This window comes from Lontra canadensis, unplaced genomic scaffold (genome assembly GCF_010015895.1).
Source record: "Lontra canadensis isolate GAN:19392208 unplaced genomic scaffold, GSC_riverotter_1.0 scaffold43, whole genome shotgun sequence".
In the NCBI taxonomy this organism is placed as follows: Eukaryota; Metazoa; Chordata; class Mammalia; order Carnivora; family Mustelidae; genus Lontra; species Lontra canadensis.
Window position 1 is genome coordinate 10,470,400 of NW_022631037.1, and position 22,047 is coordinate 10,492,446.

Consider the following 22,047-nt stretch of genomic DNA (forward strand, 5'->3'; position numbering starts at 1 on the left):
GTCCAGGTACAACCAGCTGCTCCCTGCAGCTCTCAGAAGGAGACTCTGCGGAATAAGAGGGTCTCAGACAGGCCCTGGCCACCGCCCTGGGCCTACTCTCACACAAGACCCTTTTCTAGGTCACTGGTGACTACAATGCTCCTGTGCAACCTCACTAGCCTGGGGCGGGGTGGGGGGGAAGAGTCCCAGCAGCTTCCCATCACCACTCTGGTGCCCTATCACTTACCCCCCAAGCTTCCTTCTGGAGAGATCACACAGTTACATTTCTCACTCAGTGTCTCAACCTCCCTACCCCATCTCTCTCAGTCCCACCTTGGGTTTGGGGAAGAGCATCTGAGTCCATCTTGGATCCTCAAGCATGGCAGAATTGATGTCCTCAAAATAAATCCCCTCTTGCCAACAACCCCCACCCAAGTATCTCATTCCTAATGTCTGCAAAGGAAACTCTAACTTCTCAAAACATGTCTAAGCTCCCCGCCACACCAGAAGACACCCCTAAACAGGAACATCTTTTCAATTCTCTGGTTCTTCTCTGTTTTAGAGGAGAACCCAGCCCCTTCATACCCATCCCTTAGTTCTGGCCAAGGATGTCGGTAGGGTGAATGAGAGAGACATGGCCAAGACTACCCTCTCCAGACCACTGGAAGCTTCCCCTTCCAGCTCCCCAGGTCCAGTTCCTCCCAATGGGGGAGCCCCAGGAAGAAAGCCCAAGGGGCACCACTACCCACTCTCTAGCCCACCCTATACTGGGGACCTAGCAGCACCTCAGCAGCAGCATCTCTGGCCCAGGCTGGGCTGGGGGGCTGGGGAGCCAGAGTTGGGAAGGGGGGAGATGTGCGGTGGACTCCCTTCCCTTCCCTCCTCCTCCCCCTCTCCCTTCCAACTCCCAAATTGGGGGCCGGGCCAGGCAGCTCTGATTGGCTGGGGGACGGGCCGCCGGCTCCCCCTCTCCCAGGGGCAGAGTTCCTCCCTGCTCTCCATCAGGATGGTATAAAAGGGGCCCGGGCCAGTCGTCGGAGCAGACGGGAGTTTCTCCTCGGGGTCGGAGCAGGAGGCACGCGGAGTGTGAGGCCACGCATGAGCGGACGCTAACCCCCACCCCAGCCGCAAAGAGTCTACATGTCTAGGGTCTAGACATGTTCAGCTTTGTGGACCTCCGGCTCCTGCTCCTCTTAGCGGCCACCGCCCTCCTGACGCACGGCCAAGAGGAGGGCCAAGAAGAAGACAGTAAGTCCCAAACTTTGGGGGAGTCCAAGGGTACTTGGTATCTGGCCCTGCGCTCGGTCCCGGCGGTCTGCGACTTAAACTGAGACTCGGGATGCTCCGGAGACTCGGATGGCAGGAAGATGGGGAGGGCTCTTCCTGCGCGCTGTGGGAGAGAAGGCTGTGCACCCTGGGTGGGGGCTGTAGATGAACGTCCGCGGGTGGTGAGAGCGGAGGATGGAGCGCCGCGGGAGTTGACACAGGAGGGAATCCTGAGCGAGCACTGTGGAGTACCACGGGGGAAATGGGGGGTCTGGGCGCCGGGTAAGGGGAAAGTACGTCGAAGATGGGACGGAGGCGCTGTGCTGGGAGTTTGGAACCCAAGATGTGAAAGCGATCGGGAAGGCTGTGGGATGATTCATAAGGAAAGATTGTTTGCCCTCTCTGCAGGCTAGACAGTGTTCCTGGGGCCGCGGGGGTGCTGGGCTGAGGGGGGAGGGGGCGCGGAGAGTGGGCGGGTTGGAGGATGAGAAACTTTGGCGCGGACTCGGCAGGGTGGGGTCCTTGCGCCCTCTGCTGACCCACACTGAGCCCCGCGCCTCCCCGTCCCGCGCTTCCCCGCGCAGGAACTGCATTGAGCGGATGGGCGTTATTGCCAGTTGTGGACCCCACCTCTAGTCCTGGAAAATAAAGCTGGGGACTGGGTAGCCTCAGTCTCTAAAAGAAGTGGCCCGTTCCAGGAAATTGCTTAGTGTTGCCCGCCACCTAGTGGCGGTCTGAGTAGACGCTCGCGCGGTGGGCGTGGTTAGCTAATTTCTTTAACTGTTTGCGGACTTTTTGGTTCTTTGGCTAAGGCGTGACCCAGAGACCCTGGTTAGCTTTAGGAAAGAGGGGTTGTCCCGAGAGAGGGCTTTTGAGATGTCTGGGTGCTGGAGGTTAGGGTATATCCTACTTTGGGGGTACCATACAAGACCCTGGGCAGGACCTCAGGCCAATAGGCCCCGCCCCATCCCCCTAGCCCCGCCCAGGCTATCCCACCTGCCCTGGGATGGGGCGGAATGGGGGCTGGACCTCTCTTCTCTCCTCCTACCGGTCCCCCCCCCCATCCCACCCCACCCCCGTCTCCACCCATACCACGCCCCCGCTGGATGGGGCCCCTCCTGGTCTCTCTCGTCCCCACTCCCTCTACCTCCCCACCCCCTCCCAATGGCTTTTTTATTTCACTTGGCTTCAGCGCCGACGGGCTGGGGTTGGAGTTGGAAGCAACTCCGGCCTAAAGCTTTGTTTAAATTCCTGAGAACTGGAAAGAGTTATAGCCGCCTTGGCCAGGCGCCTCGGCCCTGTCACTGGCCCTGATGAGGAGCAGATGAGCTTTTAAGGATTTAGGGAAAGGAGGGGGGACGGGGAGGAGGAGGCGGAAAATGGAAAATCTAAAAGTGTCCTTACGACCGACGGGAGAGGCTACGGGTAAAGCTGGGGTCCCTGGAGCCCCGAGGTGGGGGGCCTCGAGCGCCGCTGACAGCCCCTCCTTTCCCCTCTTGCCCCAGTCCCACCAGTCACTTGCGTACAGAACGGCCTCAGGTACTATGACCGAGACGTATGGAAACCCGAGGCCTGCCGGATCTGTGTCTGCGACAACGGCAACGTGTTGTGCGATGACGTGATCTGCGACGAAACCAAGAACTGTCCCGGCGCCCAAGTCCCCCCGGGCGAGTGCTGCCCCGTCTGCCCCGACGGCGAGGGTACGGGCCTGGGGATGGGGGATGGCGGGGCCGCCGGGAGCACCCGGTGCAGACCCCGCAGCTCACCTGAGTCTCTTCTCCCCTAGCGTCACCTACGGACCAAGAAACCGCAGGAGTCGAGGTAATCCTCTGCCCTCGACTTTTGCCACCCGCCCGAGGGTCCTCAAGCGCCTCCCGTCTCTAACCCGGCTTCTTTTGTTTCTTCTCTCCCCACCCCCACCCCCATAGGGACCCAAGGGAGACACTGGCCCCCGAGGTCCAAGGGTAAGTAAGCGTGGCCTTCGCTGGGCTGTAGGGGTTGCAAGTGGGTGTGGCTCCAGGCCGGCGCTCACCTCCGCCCCCCCACTCCCCCCTCCCCTCCTGCTGCAGGGACCTGCCGGCCCCCCTGGCCGAGATGGCATCCCCGGACAGCCTGGACTTCCCGGACCCCCCGGACCTCCCGGACCCCCCGGACCCCCTGGCCTCGGAGGAGTAAGTGAAGACTCAAGACAGTCCGGGCAGGCCCTATGTGCTCCACTCACCTCCTGTTCTTTTTCTTTTCTTTTCTTTTCTTTTCTTTTCTTTTCTTTTCTTTTCTTTTCTTTTCTTTTCTTTTTTTTTTTTTGTGGGTTTTTTGGCAGATGGCACACTTTATACTTTGAAATGATTTCAAACTTAGAGAAAAGTTTCAAGACTAATGCCAAGAATTCTCACATACACTTCACAGTTTGTCACATTTGCTTTATCAGTCTCTATGTATGCATATAACTGTCGCTATTTTTCCTTCTGAACCATTTGTGCTTGAGTTGGCGGATGTCATGTCCTTTTGCTCCTAAATACTTTAGTGTGTCTTTCCTGAGAACAAGGACTTTCTCTTACGCGACCATTGCACAATGATTACATTCCAAAATTCTAACATTGGTACAGAACTATTATCTAACCTACGGCCCCTGTCCAAATTTCAACAACATCCCAATAATGCCCTTTATTGCAGCTTTCACCCTGATCCAGGATCATGAATTGCACTTAACTGTCACGTGTCTTCAGTTTCCTTTACTCTGGAACATTTCTCGGACTTTCTTTGTCTTGCACGACCTTGAAATTTTTTTAAGAAGCCAGTTGCTTGGTAGAGGCCAGCTGTTTTTATGACTGTCCCTCAATTTGGTTTGGCCGGATGTATCCTCATAATTAGAGTGGGACTCTGCATTTAAAATAAAAGATTTTTATTTATTTATTTATTTGACAGAGAGAACCACAGTGAGAGAGGGAACACAAGCAGGGGGAGTGGGAGAGGGAGAAGCAGGCTTCCCACTGAGCAGGGAGCCCGATGCGGAGCTCGAACCCAAGACCCTGGGATCATGACCTGAGTTGAAGGCAGACGCTTAACGACTGAGCCACCCAGACGCCCCTGGGCCCTGCATTTTTGGCAGGACTGTCTCACAAGGGATGTTGTTGTCCTTCTTAGTGCATCACATCAGGAGGCACATGTCAATATTCCGTTCTCAGTGACATCTTCCACCTTCCACTGATTTCTCATACACTCTCTCTTGGTTTTTTTTTCCTAGAACTTTGCTCCCCAGATGTCTTATGGCTATGATGAGAAATCAGCTGGAGGAATCTCTGTGCCTGGCCCCATGGTGAGCCACTGCGGGGGGGGCAGAGATGACAGAAGAGGAGTCCGTGGGGATCCAGAGGGGATGGGCCAGTGGTGGCTTATGAGGGTGGCATAGATAACTTAGGAAGTCAAGACGACCATTGGAACCTGAAGTCCAGAGGGGATGCAAGACAGCTGGGTGGTCCCAACAGGAACCACTGGGAGATGGCAAGACCACACCCACATTGCTCTTCCCTACAGAGATATCATTATGACCTCTTTCTCTATCTTTTTGTTTTTCCTTCTGTAGGGTCCTTCTGGTCCTCGTGGTCTCCCTGGCCCCCCTGGCGCACCTGTGAGTATCCAGGATGTCATCATGTGCCATCCTGGGCTTCAGTCTTTAGAAGGGAGGATTGGGATGAGGGTAGCAAAAGGTGCTCTGAGAGATCGATTAGTGATCTGGGGAAAGACTGGTAGGGACCTGTCCTTCTAACTGAATCCCTCTTTCCTTCTTCTCCAGGGTCCCCAAGGTTTCCAAGGCCCCCCTGGTGAGCCCGGCGAGCCTGGAGCCTCAGTAAGTGCCCCCCCCCAACTTGCACCCTATACAAACTCACACTCTCTCTACAAATACATGGATTCTCCCATTGAAGGACCCCTCCACCGCTGTCATCTGGGCTCTTCCCTACTTCCTCCTTTCAATCCCTGTCTTCCCATTTTTTTTTTAATTTCCCCCTTATCCTGGCTATTCTAATCACCTTTCTTCCTGTTTCCTCTAGGGTCCCATGGGTCCCCGCGGTCCCCCTGGTCCCCCTGGCAAGAACGGAGATGATGTAAGTATTCCAGGCAAGAAGATCCCATGTATTCCCCAACACCTCCATGGGTTAGGTCCCTGTAATCTCCACCCCAGTGCCACACCTCCTTTGGGGGTGATGCTCAAAGAATGGAAGCCAAGTTCTCCCTGATGCATGGGACTGCCCTTGAAAAACGACCTTCAGCCCTTGTGGGATGTTTCCCCGTCTTCCCAATGGAGGACTGGCCCTCCCGACCCTCCAACCACCTTAAAAGCATTCCTCATCCGCATCCCTCAGGGTGAATGACTTCCTTAGGCTTAATTATCTTAGATTTGCCCTCCATATATAGAAATAAACAGAAATACCTTTGGAGGGACTCAAAATTCACCAAACAAGGATTTTACAGTAGATATAAGCTGAGCTCCAAATCCAAAGATAAGATTCTAGGCTCCTCAACCTGACCTTCAACAATACCAAGAAAACTCAGACCTCCCAAACTTTCCTGGCCCACGGGTGCATGGGCACGATGGTCTTTTCTCTCCCTTTCAGGGTGAAGCTGGAAAGCCTGGTCGTCCTGGTGAGCGTGGCCCTCCTGGACCTCAGGTGAGCTGGAATTCGTGGCTGGCCGTGGGCTTCTCTACAGGTGGGCTTCCCTTGGGAGCTGGGTCCTCAGTGTCATCTTCTAATGTTCCTACCTTTCTCCTCCTTTTCTCTTCTCTCCAGGGTGCTCGTGGATTGCCTGGAACAGCTGGCCTTCCTGGAATGAAGGGACACAGAGTAAGTCTCCTTTGAGCCACTGGGTGGCAGCCTCAGAAATCCTAAGGGATAGGGAGTAGGATTCCAAAAGAACTCCCCTCCACTGGGAAAGAAATCTCAATGAAGAGATTGGGTGAGCTCTTGGCCCATTTGGGGTTTAGTCTAGCGCAGAGACAGAGCCCGTGGGGACCCCCTAAGGCACCTTCTCAGGTCAGAGTGGGGGCCAAGGTTCCCTTCCATCGGTACTCACCTTGGCCCTTCCTATCTTAGGGTTTCAGTGGTTTAGATGGTGCCAAGGGAGATGCTGGTCCTGCTGGTCCCAAGGTAAGAAGATGCCCAAATGTCGTGGGCCTCCCCCTCCCCCCCAGCCCCCCACCAGCTCACAACGTGTGAACGAATTCCTAACTTTATTCTCTGTTCTCTAGGGCGAGCCTGGTAGTCCTGGTGAAAATGGAGCTCCTGGTCAGATGGTGAGTGTGTCCAGTTCTAGAAGGAAGAGAGGGTGCAGGGTATAGGGGCCAAGATGAGGCTTGGCGGGGGAAGGGTGTGTCTCCCACCTCACGTGGCTTTTTTGGCTTTTGTCGTCAGGGCCCCCGTGGTCTGCCTGGTGAGAGAGGTCGCCCCGGAGCCCCCGGTCCTGCTGTAAGTACTCCTGGCCCCCTGGGGCACACCTGGGCCCTGGCAGGGGATTCCTGACCAGTTACAGGGACTGGCCTGTGCTCAGCGCCGGTAACTGGGGCTCCCCTCTCTCCGGCAGGGTGCTCGTGGAAACGATGGTGCTACTGGGGCTGCTGGCCCCCCCGTGAGTGTGACCTCTGGATCTCGGTGCCTGGGAGTGGGGAGGGCTCTTGGTGTCAGCTCTTGGGGTGGGGGCGGCATGGGGCTCAGAATCCCAGGCCCTCTGCTGTCCCCGACTGTGACTTGCAGCTACTGCCTTCCTTCTTGCTGACATTTCCATTTCATTCACAGGGTCCCACTGGCCCCGCTGGTCCTCCTGGCTTCCCTGGTGCTGTTGGTGCTAAGGTGAGCACCCTGCCTTCCTCTGAGCGTGGCTCCCACAGGCCAAGGTGGGGGGGTGTCTCCCCACTCTCCAAACCAGAGGGACCAGAGAAGCCTATCCCCTTTGTCCTGGGATCCCCTTCTCTGATATGGGAGAATGATTCTTGGTCTTCTTGTCCCTTCCCTACACACACACACACACACACACACACACACACACACACATCCAAAGGGGAGCTGGGCTTCCAGGTTGGCTCCTGACATGTCCTTTTTGTCCCATCCAGGGTGAAGCTGGTCCCCAAGGAGCCCGAGGCTCTGAGGGTCCCCAGGGTGTGCGTGGTGAGCCCGGCCCCCCTGGGCCTGCTGGTGCTGCTGGTCCTGCTGTGAGTGTCGCCTCCTCAGCGCCCTGGGGCCTCCCTCCAAGTTCCCGGTCTTGGCCTGTCCCTCACCCGCTTCTCTCTCTGTGCCACAGGGAAACCCTGGTGCTGACGGACAACCTGGTGCTAAAGGTGCTAACGTAAGTGCCCCAGGGGTCTCAGAGCCACCCCTGTGACCCCCCTCCTGCAGACCCCCTGCCCTGTGCTCCTGGGCTCAACCTCCTCTGTCTCCCACAGGGCGCTCCTGGCATTGCTGGTGCTCCCGGCTTCCCCGGTGCCCGAGGCCCCTCTGGACCCCAGGGCCCCAGCGGTCCTCCCGGTCCCAAGGGTAACAGCGTAAGTATCCCTCTGCCAGTGAGTCTCGCCCCATGCGCTGGCTCCGGTGTGGCCCTCCCTTCGGGAGCAGAAGGATCCAGGCCAGGATCCCCCAGACTCTTGCCTCATCCTCTTCTCCTCCCTCGTGCAGGGTGAACCTGGTGCTCCCGGCAACAAAGGAGACACTGGCGCCAAGGGAGAGCCCGTAAGTGTCCCTGCACGTGGACCTGTCTGTCCTGGGAAGCCCCGGAGGGAGACCCCGGGAGGGGATGGGAACCCAGGGGCAAGATGGCACCCGGTCTGCCCCTCACTGCTGGCCGCCCCCTGGTCTCTGCCCTCTCCAGGGACCCACTGGTATTCAAGGACCCCCTGGCCCCGCTGGGGAAGAAGGAAAGCGAGGAGCCCGAGGTGAACCCGGACCCACTGGCCTGCCTGGACCCCCTGGCGAGCGTGTAAGTGTCCCCCTCTTTGCCCCCAGCGCCAGCCTGGTGCCCCCATGTCGGAGCTCACTGGCTTCTTCTCCTCCTGCAGGGTGGACCTGGTAGCCGCGGTTTCCCCGGTGCAGATGGTGTTGCTGGTCCCAAGGTAATGTCCCTTCACGGCTGGGGTGTGCCCTGCTGCGCCACAGGCATTACCTTCCTCTCCCCCGTGTAGTCGCCTCCCACCTCCAGCCCTGGTCAGTACTGCTCCGTGCGGCTGCAGGCTCTCCATGCCGGACTTCACCCTGACCTTCCACCTGCCCCAGTGCCCCTCAGAGCAACCCCACCCTGCCCCCACCCCGGGAGGAGTAAGACGCTGGGCCACGGTAAAGAAGCCCCGACCTAAGACCCTGATTGTCCCTATGACTCCCCAACCAGGGTCCTGCTGGTGAACGTGGTTCCCCCGGCCCCGCTGGCCCCAAAGGTTCTCCTGGTGAAGCTGGTCGCCCTGGTGAAGCTGGTCTGCCCGGTGCCAAGGTGAGCCCTGACCCCTGTGTCGGACTTGTCCCAGGACCCTGCTGGACCTGTGTGGGGTCTGAAATGAGGTGCCCTGGAGCAGGACCACGGGTCTGCTTCCTGAGGTGCCCCCTCCCCTCCTCTGTCCCCCTTCTCCCCACCTGGCTCACACCTGTCTGCTGCCCCCTAGGGTCTGACTGGAAGTCCCGGCAGCCCCGGTCCTGATGGCAAAACCGGCCCCCCTGTGAGTATCACTCCCCCCAGGGCCCCTCCCACCCTCCCAACCACCGACCCTCCGACTTCACTTCTGGTTCTGTGCCTTCTGTCCTTAGGGTCCTGCTGGTCAAGATGGTCGCCCCGGACCCCCAGGCCCCCCTGGTGCCCGTGGTCAGGCTGGCGTGATGGGCTTCCCTGGGCCTAAAGGTGCTGCTGTGAGTATTCATTGAGGAACGTTCCAGAGACAGGGACAGGCACTCCTGGAAGTCCTGGAGTCCTGGGCGCCAGTCCCAGCTTTGCCACTGACTTGCTGTGTGGCCTCAGGCCACTCACTGCCCCTCTCTGGGGCTCAGTCTCCCTATCCAAAAAATGAGACCTCTCTTAGCTCTACTCCCATTGCTCTCTCCTTGGAAAAAAGTCTTGTTGGAGCAGCCCCCCCACACACACACACACAGGGATAAAATGGGCCTTTTTAATGCTAGTCAACCCTACATCTGGGTGGGCTCTTTGAGGTTGTAAAGGAGTACCAGAGGGGATGAAAGCCCTTTGCAGCTCGGGTCACCATAGGCATATGGTGGCAAGAAGGAAGGGAGAGGGTGGGGACAGCAGCCTGCAGGGACAGGTGGTCTGGGGAGAGAGGGCTCAGGAAGATACGAAGGAACCAGCAATAACATCCAGCAAAGCATTTCCCCAGGACCAGAGCTGGGAGAAAAGAAAACCCCTTAAAAAATGTCCCTCAGGGTAAACCAAAAGGACCCAAGAGGCCTGGTTTCCCACCTAAGCCCCGCTGACTCTGACTCTGTTTCCCTGCAGGGAGAGCCCGGCAAGGCTGGAGAACGAGGCGTGCCTGGTCCCCCTGGTGCTGTTGTAAGTAGCTCCCCGTGGTCCCTGTCCCCTCACTGCCCCTGCTTGTGATACATCCCCTCCCTGCAGAAGGGGTACAGAAGGCCGCAGCCTCTCACCAGGGCAGCAGGGGTCCCCCTCTCACCAGGGCAGCGGGGGTCTGCTCTGTCCTTGTCCCCCCGCCTCCTCCCCGACCCTGAGTCCTTCGTTCTCTCCCCATAGGGTCCTGCTGGCAAAGATGGAGAAGCCGGAGCTCAGGGAGCCCCTGGCCCTGCCGTAAGTGTCCCGGGCAGGCAGCCTGGGGAGGGGGTGCTGTGGAGACACCCCGCCCCCCTTTTCACTGGGCCCTTCCAGGGACCACAGCGTTCTTTCTGTGACAGGGCCCCGCTGGTGAGAGAGGTGAACAAGGTCCCGCTGGCTCCCCCGGATTCCAGGTGAGTCCTGCCTGGCAGGGGGTGAAGGTCTGGGTTCCCCCTTGTTCTTTTCCAGATTCTAATCCCACCCGCCTCCTGCCCCCCTCATTTCCCATCTACAGGGTCTCCCTGGCCCCGCTGGTCCTCCTGGGGAAGCTGGCAAACCCGGCGAACAGGTGAGAGGTAGCGGGCGGCCAGAGAGGTGGGGAACACAGGGCGTTTAGAGGAAGAGGCCAGCCTGCCTCCCTGCACAGATAACCAGCCGCTAGAGGGATCCAGGTTAGACAACCTGCAGGACTTCCCGGAAGCAGGGAGCGTAACACCTGCCCGATAAGATCTGGACGGGACTACACGGGTGCTGGTCCGGATGATTTTTTTTTTTTTTTTTTTTTGAGCTGTGGGGCTCACTCTGACTTTTCCCTCAGCCCAGAGTTTGGGGAGGGGGCTGTCTCTGACACCACCCCAGGAGGATGAGAGGGCTAAGCCCAGTTCAGTGCAAAGAAGGGGTTGGTCTCCAATGACAGACCCCAAGGGCCGGCCCCCAGGGCATCAAGAACACTCTCCAGTGGGGAGGTCTGAGGTGGGGTTGGCTCACTCTCTGTCCTCCCTCCCCCTCAGGGTGTTCCTGGAGATCTTGGTGCCCCCGGCCCCTCTGGAGCAAGAGTAAGTAGAGCTCCTGGCTGTTCCTGCCTGAATGCCTTGCTCTTGGCCCTGTCTCAGGAGCAGCCATCATGCGCCCCATCCTTCTCTTCCAGGGCGAGAGAGGTTTCCCCGGTGAACGTGGCGTGCAAGGACCCCCCGGCCCCGCAGGTCCCCGGGGAGCCAATGGTGCCCCTGGCAATGACGGTGCTAAGGTGAGGGCAACAGAGGGACCAGGTCCAGCCCCTTCTGAGGCAGGGGCGGGTGCCTGGTTGTGGCCAAAGCCCCCTAGATATGAGGGAGGGGTGGCAGGGGGACACGACAGAGTGGGATCTGTGTGCAGCCCGAAGTTCTGGGCTAGGAGGCTTTCCTCTTAGCTAGTGCTTATCTTTATCCTGGGCACCGAGACCAGGAGGTATTAAGAGGGGGCACAGGTCTGTGACCCACTCCTGGGACCCCATGCCTCATACCGGTCCTCTTATTTGTCCCCTAGGGTGATGCTGGTGCCCCTGGAGCCCCAGGTAGCCAGGGCGCTCCTGGCCTTCAGGGAATGCCTGGTGAACGAGGCGCAGCTGGTCTTCCTGGTCCTAAGGGTGACAGAGTAAGTTAAGCCCCGTCCCCTGAGCCATGCGGGGCTCCCATCTCTGTCTTCCTCTGCTTGGGACACTCCAGCCTCTCTCTCTACCCTCCCTGGGCTCTTTTCCTCATCTCCTTAATCCTCTCTTCTTCCCCTCTGGCCTTGTTGCTGATAAACCCTCTACCAGCCTATCCAGGCTCTTCCCACCCTACGAATCACCATGGTAACGGGAGTAAGGGTGACCTGACAGATGGTTATTCATCCCTCTACACAAGGCATGGGCCTCTTGCCCTAAGTTCCACCACAGCCCCCAAGCAGGCACCTTTTGCTCTGAAAGATCTTGAGTCCCAAGCACAGGCCGGGGTAGGGCAGAGCTGGGGAGGGGTCCCAGACACCAGGAGGACACTCCAGGTCACCTCCCTGTCCGCCTCCACTGCAAGTCTCAGGCTTTCCTCTGTCTTTAGGGTGATGCTGGTCCCAAAGGTGCTGACGGTTCTCCCGGCAAAGATGGTGTCCGTGGTCTGACTGGCCCCATTGGTCCTCCTGGCCCCGCTGGTGCCCCTGGTGACAAGGTGAGGTGGCCCCCACTGTCCCCCCTAACACACAGGTTCCCCAGCAAGCCTGGGCACGCTCCCAGGGAGAGGCAGGTCCTGCCATTCTGAGCTGGTGACCTGAACGTGGGAGGACCAGAAGACAGGGGAGGCTCTCCTGGGGTCATCTGTTGGGGTACTTCCTTCCCTGACCTGAGCCTCTTGTCCCTCCCTCTCAGGGTGAAGCAGGTCCTAGCGGCCCTGCTGGTCCCACTGGAGCTCGTGGCGCCCCCGTAAGTACAGAAGACCCACACTCTGCCCCAGGCTTTGTACTTCCTGCCTCCTCCTCCTCCTTCCCTCTCACCTGCTCTGGGCCCTGGGGAATGCTCCTCGGGCAGTCTTCCCCTCCAGTTCTGCCCCACCCCAGCCCAGGACCCCACATCAATCTGCCTCCTTTTCTTCTAGGGAGACCGCGGTGAGCCTGGTCCCCCTGGCCCTGCTGGCTTCGCTGGCCCCCCTGTGAGTACCAAGACCCCCACCATTTTCCGTCCCCCACTGGGACACTGGACCTTGGGAGACTGCATAAGGACAGAGGCGTGGGCCAGAGTCAGGGAAGGAGGCGGGGGAGGGATTCTTGTCCTATTCTTCCTGGAGTGGCTGCCCTTCCCCAGTCCCATGGGGGACCCTGATGGGCCAGCGCTGCCGCTGCCGTACCCTGCTCCTCCACTCACCGCCCTCCCTCCTTCCCCAGGGTGCTGATGGCCAACCCGGTGCTAAAGGCGAACCCGGTGATGCTGGTGCTAAAGGCGACGCCGGTCCCCCAGGCCCCGCTGGCCCCACTGGCCCCCCCCGGCCCCATTGTGAGTATCTCACCCTCTCAGCCCTGAGCCACAGGTGGACCTGGGGCTAGGACCGGCCTGGTCTTAATGGCTCTGTGCTGTCCTCCAGGGTAACGTTGGTGCTCCTGGACCCAAAGGTGCTCGCGGCAGCGCTGGTCCCCCTGTGAGTACCTCACTTTGCTTCTCTGCTGGGGCTCCTGCCGAGCTGTGTGGGGGGGGGAGGGGCGGCCAGGCCAGCCTGGGGCAGGGGTGGGGGTGTTCTCCCTCTGACCTCTCTGTCCTCCTCTGCCAGGGTGCTACCGGTTTCCCTGGTGCTGCTGGCCGAGTCGGTCCCCCCGGCCCCTCTGTAAGTACTGTGGTGGAGACTTCAAAGCTCTGCGGGTGGGGGGGGAGGTGGTGAGGGGCACAGGGGAGGGGAGGGTGCTGGACCCCTCTGAGGCCTCCGCGGGGCTCCAGAATCCACTGGAACCTGACAGCCCCTCTTCTCCCTGCCCAGGGAAATGCTGGACCCCCTGGCCCTCCTGGCCCCGCTGGCAAAGAAGGCGGCAAAGGTCCCCGTGGTGAGACTGGCCCCGCTGGACGTCCCGGTGAAGTCGGGCCCCCCGGTCCCCCCGGCCCCGCTGGCGAGAAAGGATCCCCTGGTGCCGATGGACCAGCTGTAAGTGCGCCCTCCCGAGGGGTCCCGAGCGGGGGCGTACTCCCCGGCCCTGGCAAGGCACCTCACCTTCGTCTCTCTGCACCCAGGGTGCTCCTGGCACTCCTGGACCTCAAGGCATTGCTGGACAGCGTGGTGTGGTCGGCCTGCCCGGTCAGCGAGGAGAGAGAGGCTTCCCCGGTCTCCCCGGCCCCTCTGTGAGTGCCCCCTCCCCTCAGGGCACCCCGAGAAGAACCATCCCTGGGGCTGCAGCCTTGGAGGCCGAGGGCCCTTCCTCTACCCCGTCTCTGGCCTGACTCTCTCTTCTCCCCCAGGGTGAACCTGGCAAACAAGGTCCTTCTGGAGCCAGTGGTGAGCGTGGCCCCCCTGGTCCCATGGGCCCCCCTGGATTGGCTGGACCCCCTGGCGAGTCTGGACGCGAGGTGAGCCATTGCCGGCCCCATGCCAGTGCCCTCCGCGAGGCCACTTTGGCCTTGGCCTGCGCCTCCCTTCCCCCGCTGATGCTCATACCTCCCTCTCTCTCGGCAGGGATCTCCTGGTGCTGAAGGCTCCCCTGGACGAGATGGTTCTCCGGGCCCCAAGGTAAGATGTCTGCGGCCCCGCCTGCCGCTCCCCCGCCCCAGCCTGTTAGCTGGGACTAACTCCCTGTCTCCTCCTCTGCCGCTCTCAGGGTGACCGTGGTGAGACGGGCCCTGCTGGACCCCCCGGTGCTCCCGGTGCTCCTGGTGCCCCCGGCCCCGTCGGCCCTGCTGGCAAGAACGGCGACCGCGGTGAGACTGTAAGTAGCTGGACTCCGGCCTGTCGTCTTGGGCCAGGGACTCTCTGGGTCGGCCTGCAGGCCTGCAGATGCACATCTGACTTCCCCGAGGCTGGGGGAGGACAGGGGGTCTTATAAAACGTCGGGGCCCCTGGCCCTCCTGAAAACCCAAGCCGTGGCTCAGCCTCGAGGCGCCCCTCTCCCAGATAGACCATCGCCTCCCCTGGGGAAGGGGGTTTGGCCCCAGGAGCTTGCCCCATGTCACACAAAGCTAAATTCCCTGAAGGTTCATCTGGGGCTCAGGAGGGACGGACATGGTAGGAAAGGATGTGAAGAAGGACCGACGTGGCCGCGGGGTTGTTTCATCCCACAGCTCAGGCTGTAGTAGGATCTGATGTACTCTCTGCTCTCCCCAGGGTCCTGCTGGTCCTGCTGGTCCCATCGGCCCTGTTGGAGCTCGTGGTCCCACTGTAAGTGCCTGGCTCTGGCCCTCGTGTCCTGGGTACCTGGCCCAGATGTGGCGTTATGTCCCACTCAGTGCTAATGAAACTTCCACCTGACAGCCTGTTCCCTCTTCTCTTCTAGGGACCCCAAGGTCCCCGTGGTGACAAGGGTGAGACAGGCGAACAGGGTGACAGAGGCATAAAGGGTCACCGTGGCTTCTCTGGTCTCCAGGGTCCTCCTGGTCCTCCTGTGAGTATACTTAGCACCCCGCAGCCCCCAGCTGTCATTGAGCTGTTATACAATGGGGGGGGTGTTGCCTCAGTTTCCCCTCTGGATAATCATTCTCATTCCTCCCTAGCAGGGACCGGGGTGTAAAGATTTATGGACATTGCCAAGGGGTTTCTGGGAGGGTGAGGGACACAAAGAGGGGGTACAGGGGGTCTTAGCTTATGGACACCTTGGGACTAGATGTCCAGAATAATGGGGCAGGGGTAAGGTTGCTGGCCACGTTTGACGCACATGGGGTCTTACTGCCTTTGCCTCTGTCCTTCAGGGCTCTCCTGGTGAACAAGGTCCTTCTGGAGCTTCTGGTCCTGCTGGTCCCCGAGTAAGTCGTGCCTCTATCTACCTTCCCTTGCTGGGGCCCAAGCCGAGGCTCACTTGGGGTTCCCAGTCTGGGACACAGGTGTCCTTATCTCTCTGTAGAAGGGTCTGGGGGCAGAGGTTGGGAGGAGGGAAGAAGAATCCCGGACGATCTCTCCTGAGAGATCTGGGCAAGAATGAACGAGAAGGAGGCTGTGGAGGCCGAGCCGGGCCGGGAGGGCAGTGGGCTTCTCTGCAGAGCTGGGCTGGTGGTCCTGTGCTTTTGAGCAGAATTCCTCCAACCATCTTCCCCTTCGCAGGGTCCCCCTGGCTCTGCCGGCTCTCCTGGCAAAGACGGACTCAACGGTCTCCCAGGCCCCATCGGCCCCCCTGGTCCTCGCGGTCGCACTGGTGATGCTGGTCCTGTTGTACGTAGCCTCCCCCACCCCCTCAGCCCCCGTGGCCCTCAACCCCAAGGGCGCTTGGACCCTGGTAATCCCGGCTCTCCTCCCTCTCTGTGCAGGGTCCCCCCGGCCCTCCTGGACCCCCTGGTCCCCCCGGTCCTCCCAGCGGCGGTTTCGACTTCAGCTTCCTGCCCCAGCCACCTCAAGAGAAGGCTCACGATGGCGGCCGCTACTACCGGGCTGATGACGCCAATGTGGTCCGTGACCGTGACCTCGAGGTGGACACCACCCTCAAGAGCCTGAGCCAGCAGATCGAGAACATCCGGAGCCCTGAAGGAAGCCGCAAGAACCCAGCCCGCACCTGCCGTGACCTCAAGATGTGCCACTCTGACTGGAAGAGCGGTGAGGGCCGCCTCCTCCCGCAGTGACCGCGCAGAGCCCCAAGGGGCCCGGATGCCCACGGGTGCCCCACCGCCCGTACCTCCCCTGACTCCGTCTTGCTCCGTCCCATCGCAGGAGAATACTGGATTGACCCCAACCAAGGATGCAACCTCGATGCCATCAAGGTCTTCTGCAACATGGAGACAGGTGAGACCTGCGTGTACCCCACTCAGCCCCAGGTGGCCCAGAAGAACTGGTACATCAGCAAGAACCCCAAGGAAAAGAGGCATGTCTGGTACGGCGAGAGCATGACCGACGGATTCCAGGTGCGTCCGCTGGTCCTGGAGCCGCTCTCCCAAGATGGGGCTGGCCCAGGGCTCAGAAGGGTCAGGAGGGGAGGTCCTGGGTGGACTAGACTCCTGATAAGGGGGATGGACACTGCTGGGCTGGGAGGCAGGAGTCCTGGGTCCTTGATCCTGGCTCAGACATGGGGTGCTCACGGTTGAGCAAGGGTTGCTACTTCTGGACGGGAGAAGGGTGCTCCGGGATGCTCTCAGAGGACTCCAGGGAGGGAGGGAGGCCGGGACTAGAGGCTCCAGCATGGTCACTCACTTGCTTCTCCCCGCTACCCACCTTCCCCCCAGTTCGAGTATGGTGGCCAGGGCTCCGATCCTGCCGATGTGGCCATCCAGCTGACCTTCCTGCGCCTGATGTCCACCGAGGCTTCCCAGAACATCACCTACCACTGCAAGAACAGCGTGGCCTACATGGACCAGCAGACCGGCAACCTCAAGAAGGCCCTGCTCCTCCAGGGCTCCAACGAGATCGAGATCAGGGCCGAGGGCAACAGCCGCTTCACCTACAGCGTCACCTACGACGGTTGCACGGTGAGTCCCGGGCCAGGCCCCTGTCTAGGCTCCAGCTTTCCTGGCAGGCCATAGTGGCCCTCATTCCACCGCTCCCACCCGGTGACGCCCCTCTCCCCTTGTCTCCCCTTCACCCCAGAGTCACACCGGAGCCTGGGGCAAGACAGTGATCGAATACAAAACCACCAAGACCTCCCGCTTGCCCATCATCGATGTGGCACCATTGGACGTTGGCGCCCCAGACCAGGAATTCGGCATGGATATTGGCCCTGTCTGCTTCCTGTAAACTCCCTCCCACCCAACCTGGCTCCCTCCCACCCAACCCACTCACCCCTGACCCTGGAAACAGACAAACAACCCAAACTGAACCCCCCAAAAAGCCAAAAAACGGGAGACAATTTCACATGGACTTTGGAAAATATTTTTTTCCTTTGCATTCATCTCTCAAACTTAGTTTTTATCTTTGACCAACTGAACATGACCAAAAACCAAAAGCGCATTCAACCTTAACCAAAAAAAAAAAAGAATAAATAAATAACTTTTTAAAAAAAGGAAGCTTGGTCCACTTGCTTGAAGACCCATATGGGGGTAAGTCCTTTTCTGCCCGTTGGGCTTATCATACCCCAACACTGCCCTTTCTGCTCCTTTCTCCATCCCTCCTTGGGGCCTCCCCTTCACTGCTCCCCAAGTCTAAGTCTCCCCGAAAGACACAGGAAACAATGCATTGTCTGCCCAGCAACCAAAGGCAATGCTAAAACACCCAAGTGACCCCCACACTCCCAGCCCACTCCCCTCACCCAGCACCCCCAAACCCTGGGGGGACCTGAGGTTCTCAGACTGCCAAAGAAGCCTCACCATCTGGCCTCCCCATGGCTCCTGCAACAATCCACTCTTCGTGTTCGAGGGGGCGTGCTGGGGGACCCACGGGCCCCTCGCTGCCTGCCGGGTTTGGAGGAAAGTCAGGAGGGGCCACGACAAAGCGGAAGGAAACATCGGATTCATTCAGGGACACGTGTCAATCCCCCGTGCGACAGGGCTGGGTGGGAGAGACTGCTCTGTTCCTTGTGTAATTGTGTTGCTGAAGGACTACCTCTTCTTGTCTCCGTGTGTCACCGGGACAACTGCGTGGGGGCGGGAGTGGGGGCGGGGCGGAAGGGGCTCCCCATTTTATATCAAAGGTGCTACATCTCTGTGACGGGGTGGGGCGGGGAAAGGATTCACTGGTGCTAGGGAAGTCAAGGCCCCCCACCCCCAGGCCAGCAAATGTTCCTTTTTTGTTCAAAGTCTTTTTTTATTCTTTGGTTGTTTTTTTTTTTTTTTCCTTGCGGATGGGGACTCGTGAATTTTCTAAAGGTGCTACTTAACTTGGGGGGAGAGAGTGTCGTAGCTCAGCTCGGTGCTCCCTTCCCCCCCCCTCTCCGCCCCCCTGGCCGCCTCTCTCCACCTCTCTCTCTCTGAAACCCGCTCCTCAGCGGCTCCCCATCCTCTCGGCCTCTCTGTCCTGTGTCCTCTCTCTGGGTTTCAGAGCACAACTTCCCAAAGCACAAAGCAGTTTTTCCCCCAAGGGGTGGGAGGAAGCAAGACTCTGTACCTATTTTGTATGTGTATAATAATTTGAGATGTTTTTAATTATTTTGATTGCTGGAATAAAGCATGTGGAAATGACCCAAACATACCTGCAGTGGCCTCCTGATTTCCTGCCTCGGAGTCTAGGGTTGGGGGCGGGGAGCCTGGGGGGGGCTTGCTTTGGCAGGGGTGGGGGAGTGCGGAACTCTCCTGTTTTTGCGCCTTCCCTCCTCCTCTTTATCTAGCACCCTCTGCAGTGGCTTCCCCACTTCCTCTTGCCTTTCTTACACCTAAACGCTTTCCCCCTCGCTCATGTAGTCCTCCCAGACTGTCTCCCAAATGTCCTTCTTCCTTAGGATGCCACACGCACCCTAGCAACCCTTAGCAAGAGCGCACATGCCTCGCTTCAGCTCCTGGGCTGCCCAAACCTCAGGCATCAACACCATCAACTCCGCTCTCCGCGGGTGGGGGCACCCTGCAGGGCTGGGGGTGCAGAGGGTTGGGGACATTGTGGGAAGCACTGTGGGGGGGTGGGGAGGGGGGGCACTGGTGAGGACTCCCTGGGAACCCCTTCCTCAAGGCCTCTGCCCTGAGGAAACATGGACGGTTGTCTGGCTTCTCCTTCCTCGCTCACTTTGAGCTCCCCCAAGGGAGCAACAAGCAGAACAGAAGGAGAGAAGGGTCCCTGAGGGCCCAGAGGAGAGGAAGGGCTCTGGCTCTCCGGACCCAGGGAAGGAGGGAGGGAGCCTCCCTAGGACCCTCAGAGAGCTGCAGTCAAGGCACAGATAGGGAGCTGTTCTGCTGGTGACAGGCCCTGACCCCCCTGGGAGCTACCAGGTCCCTCTTGGCCTCCTAAGTCCCCCTCACACCTGGGATCCGGGTGGCCTGGCAGGTCCTTTTGCCCAGCCTCTGCCTCCTGCCCATGCCTGATCCTTTTTAAAAAATGCTTGCTTCCTCTGCCTCCTTCTCCCTCCCTTCCCTTCTCCCTCTCCCTCTGCCTGCCCCTTCCCCCTGCCTGCCTAAGAACCTGTGGTCCCTGGAGGGAAGGTGACTGGTCAGATCCCCAATCCCAGGGAAGAGGAACAGCCCTGAGCAGTCACTGGGACACAGAGGTCTCCAGAATTCTGGAGCAGACCAGGTACCCAGAGACCTGGAGACAGGGAGAAGCTGAAGCATTGCCCCCCCCCCCCCCCCCCAAGGTCCCGGGGCCCAAACCCCCCCGGGAAGGAAAAAAAGCCCCCCCCCCCGGGCTTCCCTCAGGTCTCAGAGAGACGGAGTCTAAGAGGCCACTGGCAGCCATGCTAATGCCATTGCTGTCATCAGGTGGTCATGACGACTAATTGTGCCTTTTAATAATTCATTGTTAGCACTTCTACCACAATCTGGACAGTGTAGAAAGGGAATTAGTCTTGAGCGGTTAAGAAATTATGACATGTAAATGAGGTTTTCTTCATAGGCAGCTTACCCGACCTGCGTGGTGATGGATGGGTGATGCCTTGGTCACTCCTGGCTACCCAGGCCTCCAGCATCCAACCCCCCTCAATCCGGGTGCAACCAAGGCTCTACCTGGCTGTTACCCACCTGTCCCCCCTCCCTGTCTCTCTCTTGCCACACCTATCACACCAGCCAGAAAGGGTGACCACAGCTCCCACGTATGTACCACACTTTCCACATCCAGACCTTTCTTTACACCTCTTCCTCTGCCTGAACTGACAGCCCTTATCTCTGCCAGCTCAGCGTCCCCCACTCCCGGCCATGTGTCCCCTCGTTCCCCCCGCCGTCCCCCCCCCCCCCCCCCCCCCCCCCCCCCCGTTATGCTCTTCAGGCCCAGCGGTCGGACTAAGGCCAGAGGCCAGGCTTAGAGACTGGGGAGATTAAAGTGAGAAGGGGGTGAGGTGGCAAGGAGGAGCTTTCTAGGCTGTTGTGGACAGGAGCAAGAGGAAGAGCAATGAAAACCAGCCCCCGTGGGGGAGAGGCAGCCGTGGAAGGCTCAAGGCCAGTGCCTTCTGCACCCTCAAAGCGCACTCTCTCTGGGGGTCTCACTAGCGTGGCCGCTAGCCACACGTGACTCAGGGGCACTTGACACGTGGGTGGTGCCCCTGGAGAACTCAGCTTTACGTTGTATTTAACAGTGATTAATTTTAAAGCTGTAAGCAGCTAGTGGCCACCGCGTCGGGCATCTCCAGACAAACAAGGGACTATGCCCCTCACTAGGTGGGCACAATCTACACACGGGGACGCGAGTGCATGCGTCTGAGGGCACACGAGGTAACGCCATGTGGCAGGGCTGTGCCGGGCAGCTCGGATCCTCTGGTTGCGAGGCCAGAATGTGGTTGCAGTGTGTGTGCAGGACAGGAGGGGAGGGGGACAAAGGGGCCTTTGTGCCACACTCCTGACTCAAGCCCTCCTCTCCGCTGACATCACAGCTGCCCTAAATAGAGCTGCAGGGACCCGCTCCCCCAGGCCCGGCTGCCCCCCTGCGTCATGGCACAGGGCCGGCCGCTCCTGCCGCCGCTCCAAGGACTTTCCTTTGTCTTTTCTGTGAGGAGCCACATTCCTAAGGTTGATTTCTTGGTCAACTTCAGATGGAACATTCTAGAAAAGAAGGAGGTTTCATTTGGATTTTATATTTTTTGCTGCTTTCTCAGCATCCTGGGTCTCTTCTGTGGTATGAGTCCATCTCCTGGCAGGATTTTTTTCCTGACTGAAACGTGGCAGATTTCCCCTCCTCTCTGGGGTCATCTCTTTACCCCTCAGCTGCCCTGGTGCCTCCAAGACTTTCCTGGATGGACATGGGTGAGGTTGAGGAGGGGAGAGGTTGTTGGGGCGGCAGGGAGCCCGCCTAGCTGGAGTGTGGGAGCCTCAGGCAAGGGGGGCACGTAGGGTTGTGCGGTGAGCAGGAGAAGAAATGTGGGGCTGCTCTCAAAACCGGAACCCCCAGGGGAAGGTTGCTCGGGGCTGTGAGTGTGGGAGGCTGCGTGAATGGGTGGGGGGGTGCCGCCCACACGTCCCTGTGTCCCACTCTCTGCGGCCCGTCCACCCATCAACAAACGGGGCTGTATTCAAAGGGCCCCACACACGTGCAGGTGTGCTGGGGTTGATTGTTGGGGAGGGGTTGGTCTGTGGGTATGAGGACTGCTCCCCCACACACCTGGCAGAGGAGGAGATGGAAAGGGTCTAGCAGTAGGGACCTGTGTCTGCATAGGGGCGACAGAGGGCGTTGGAAGGCCTGCAGGGGAACAGGGGTGGCTGATCAGGGAAGAGTTGGGGAAAAACCAGGAGAGGCTGGGTGTGGGGAGAGACCACAGACCTAAAGTGTCAGGATCCGCAGAGGCCAAGTGCTGGGGAGCACGTGTCTCCGTTCCCTTCCTGGTATGCGCTCCAGAGGGTACCAAGTAGAGCTGAGAGATGTCCACGGGCCAGGGGGCAAGTCCTGGGAAGAAGGATGGCCGTGGTCTAGCAGGATAATCAGACCCTTCTACAATGGAGACTTCGAAGACTTCGCACAGCACGTGCACGCACAGAAAGGCCCAGAGGGAGGTGAGTTTCGTGCACGCCGATGCGGGAGACTGGGGTTTTCTCTGCCTAAGGCCATGGGAGGGAGAGGAAGATGGGGTGGGACGGGGACCAAAGCACATTGTAGA

The 22,047-nt window shown here is 59.5% G+C and overlaps 1 protein-coding gene across 1 annotated transcript; it reads left to right on the plus strand.

Moving 5' to 3' along the window:
- The first annotated feature begins 997 nt into the window (after positions 1–997).
- On the plus strand, positions 998–17,175 carry COL1A1 (collagen type I alpha 1 chain). The gene is given in 52 exon segments (XM_032872121.1): positions 998–1,227; positions 2,751–2,945; positions 3,032–3,066; positions 3,174–3,209; positions 3,315–3,416; positions 4,490–4,561; positions 4,829–4,873; positions 5,039–5,092; positions 5,295–5,348; positions 5,859–5,912; positions 6,033–6,086; positions 6,336–6,389; positions 6,491–6,535; positions 6,654–6,707; positions 6,823–6,867; positions 7,035–7,088; positions 7,349–7,447; positions 7,537–7,581; positions 7,679–7,777; positions 7,908–7,961; positions 8,101–8,208; positions 8,288–8,341; positions 8,614–8,712; positions 8,882–8,935; positions 9,024–9,122; positions 9,721–9,774; positions 9,973–10,026; positions 10,131–10,184; positions 10,286–10,339; positions 10,782–10,826; positions 10,919–11,017; positions 11,296–11,403; positions 11,844–11,951; positions 12,149–12,202; positions 12,375–12,428; positions 12,661–12,753; positions 12,755–12,769; positions 12,858–12,911; positions 13,041–13,094; positions 13,245–13,406; positions 13,493–13,600; positions 13,718–13,825; positions 13,932–13,985; positions 14,074–14,181; positions 14,577–14,630; positions 14,746–14,853; positions 15,158–15,211; positions 15,507–15,614; positions 15,710–15,992; positions 16,107–16,297; positions 16,616–16,858; positions 16,977–17,175. Coding segments are annotated over 52 exon segments (4,383 nt in total). The 5' UTR covers positions 998–1,136; the 3' UTR covers positions 17,124–17,175.
- Positions 17,176–22,047: the final 4,872 nt, after the last annotated feature.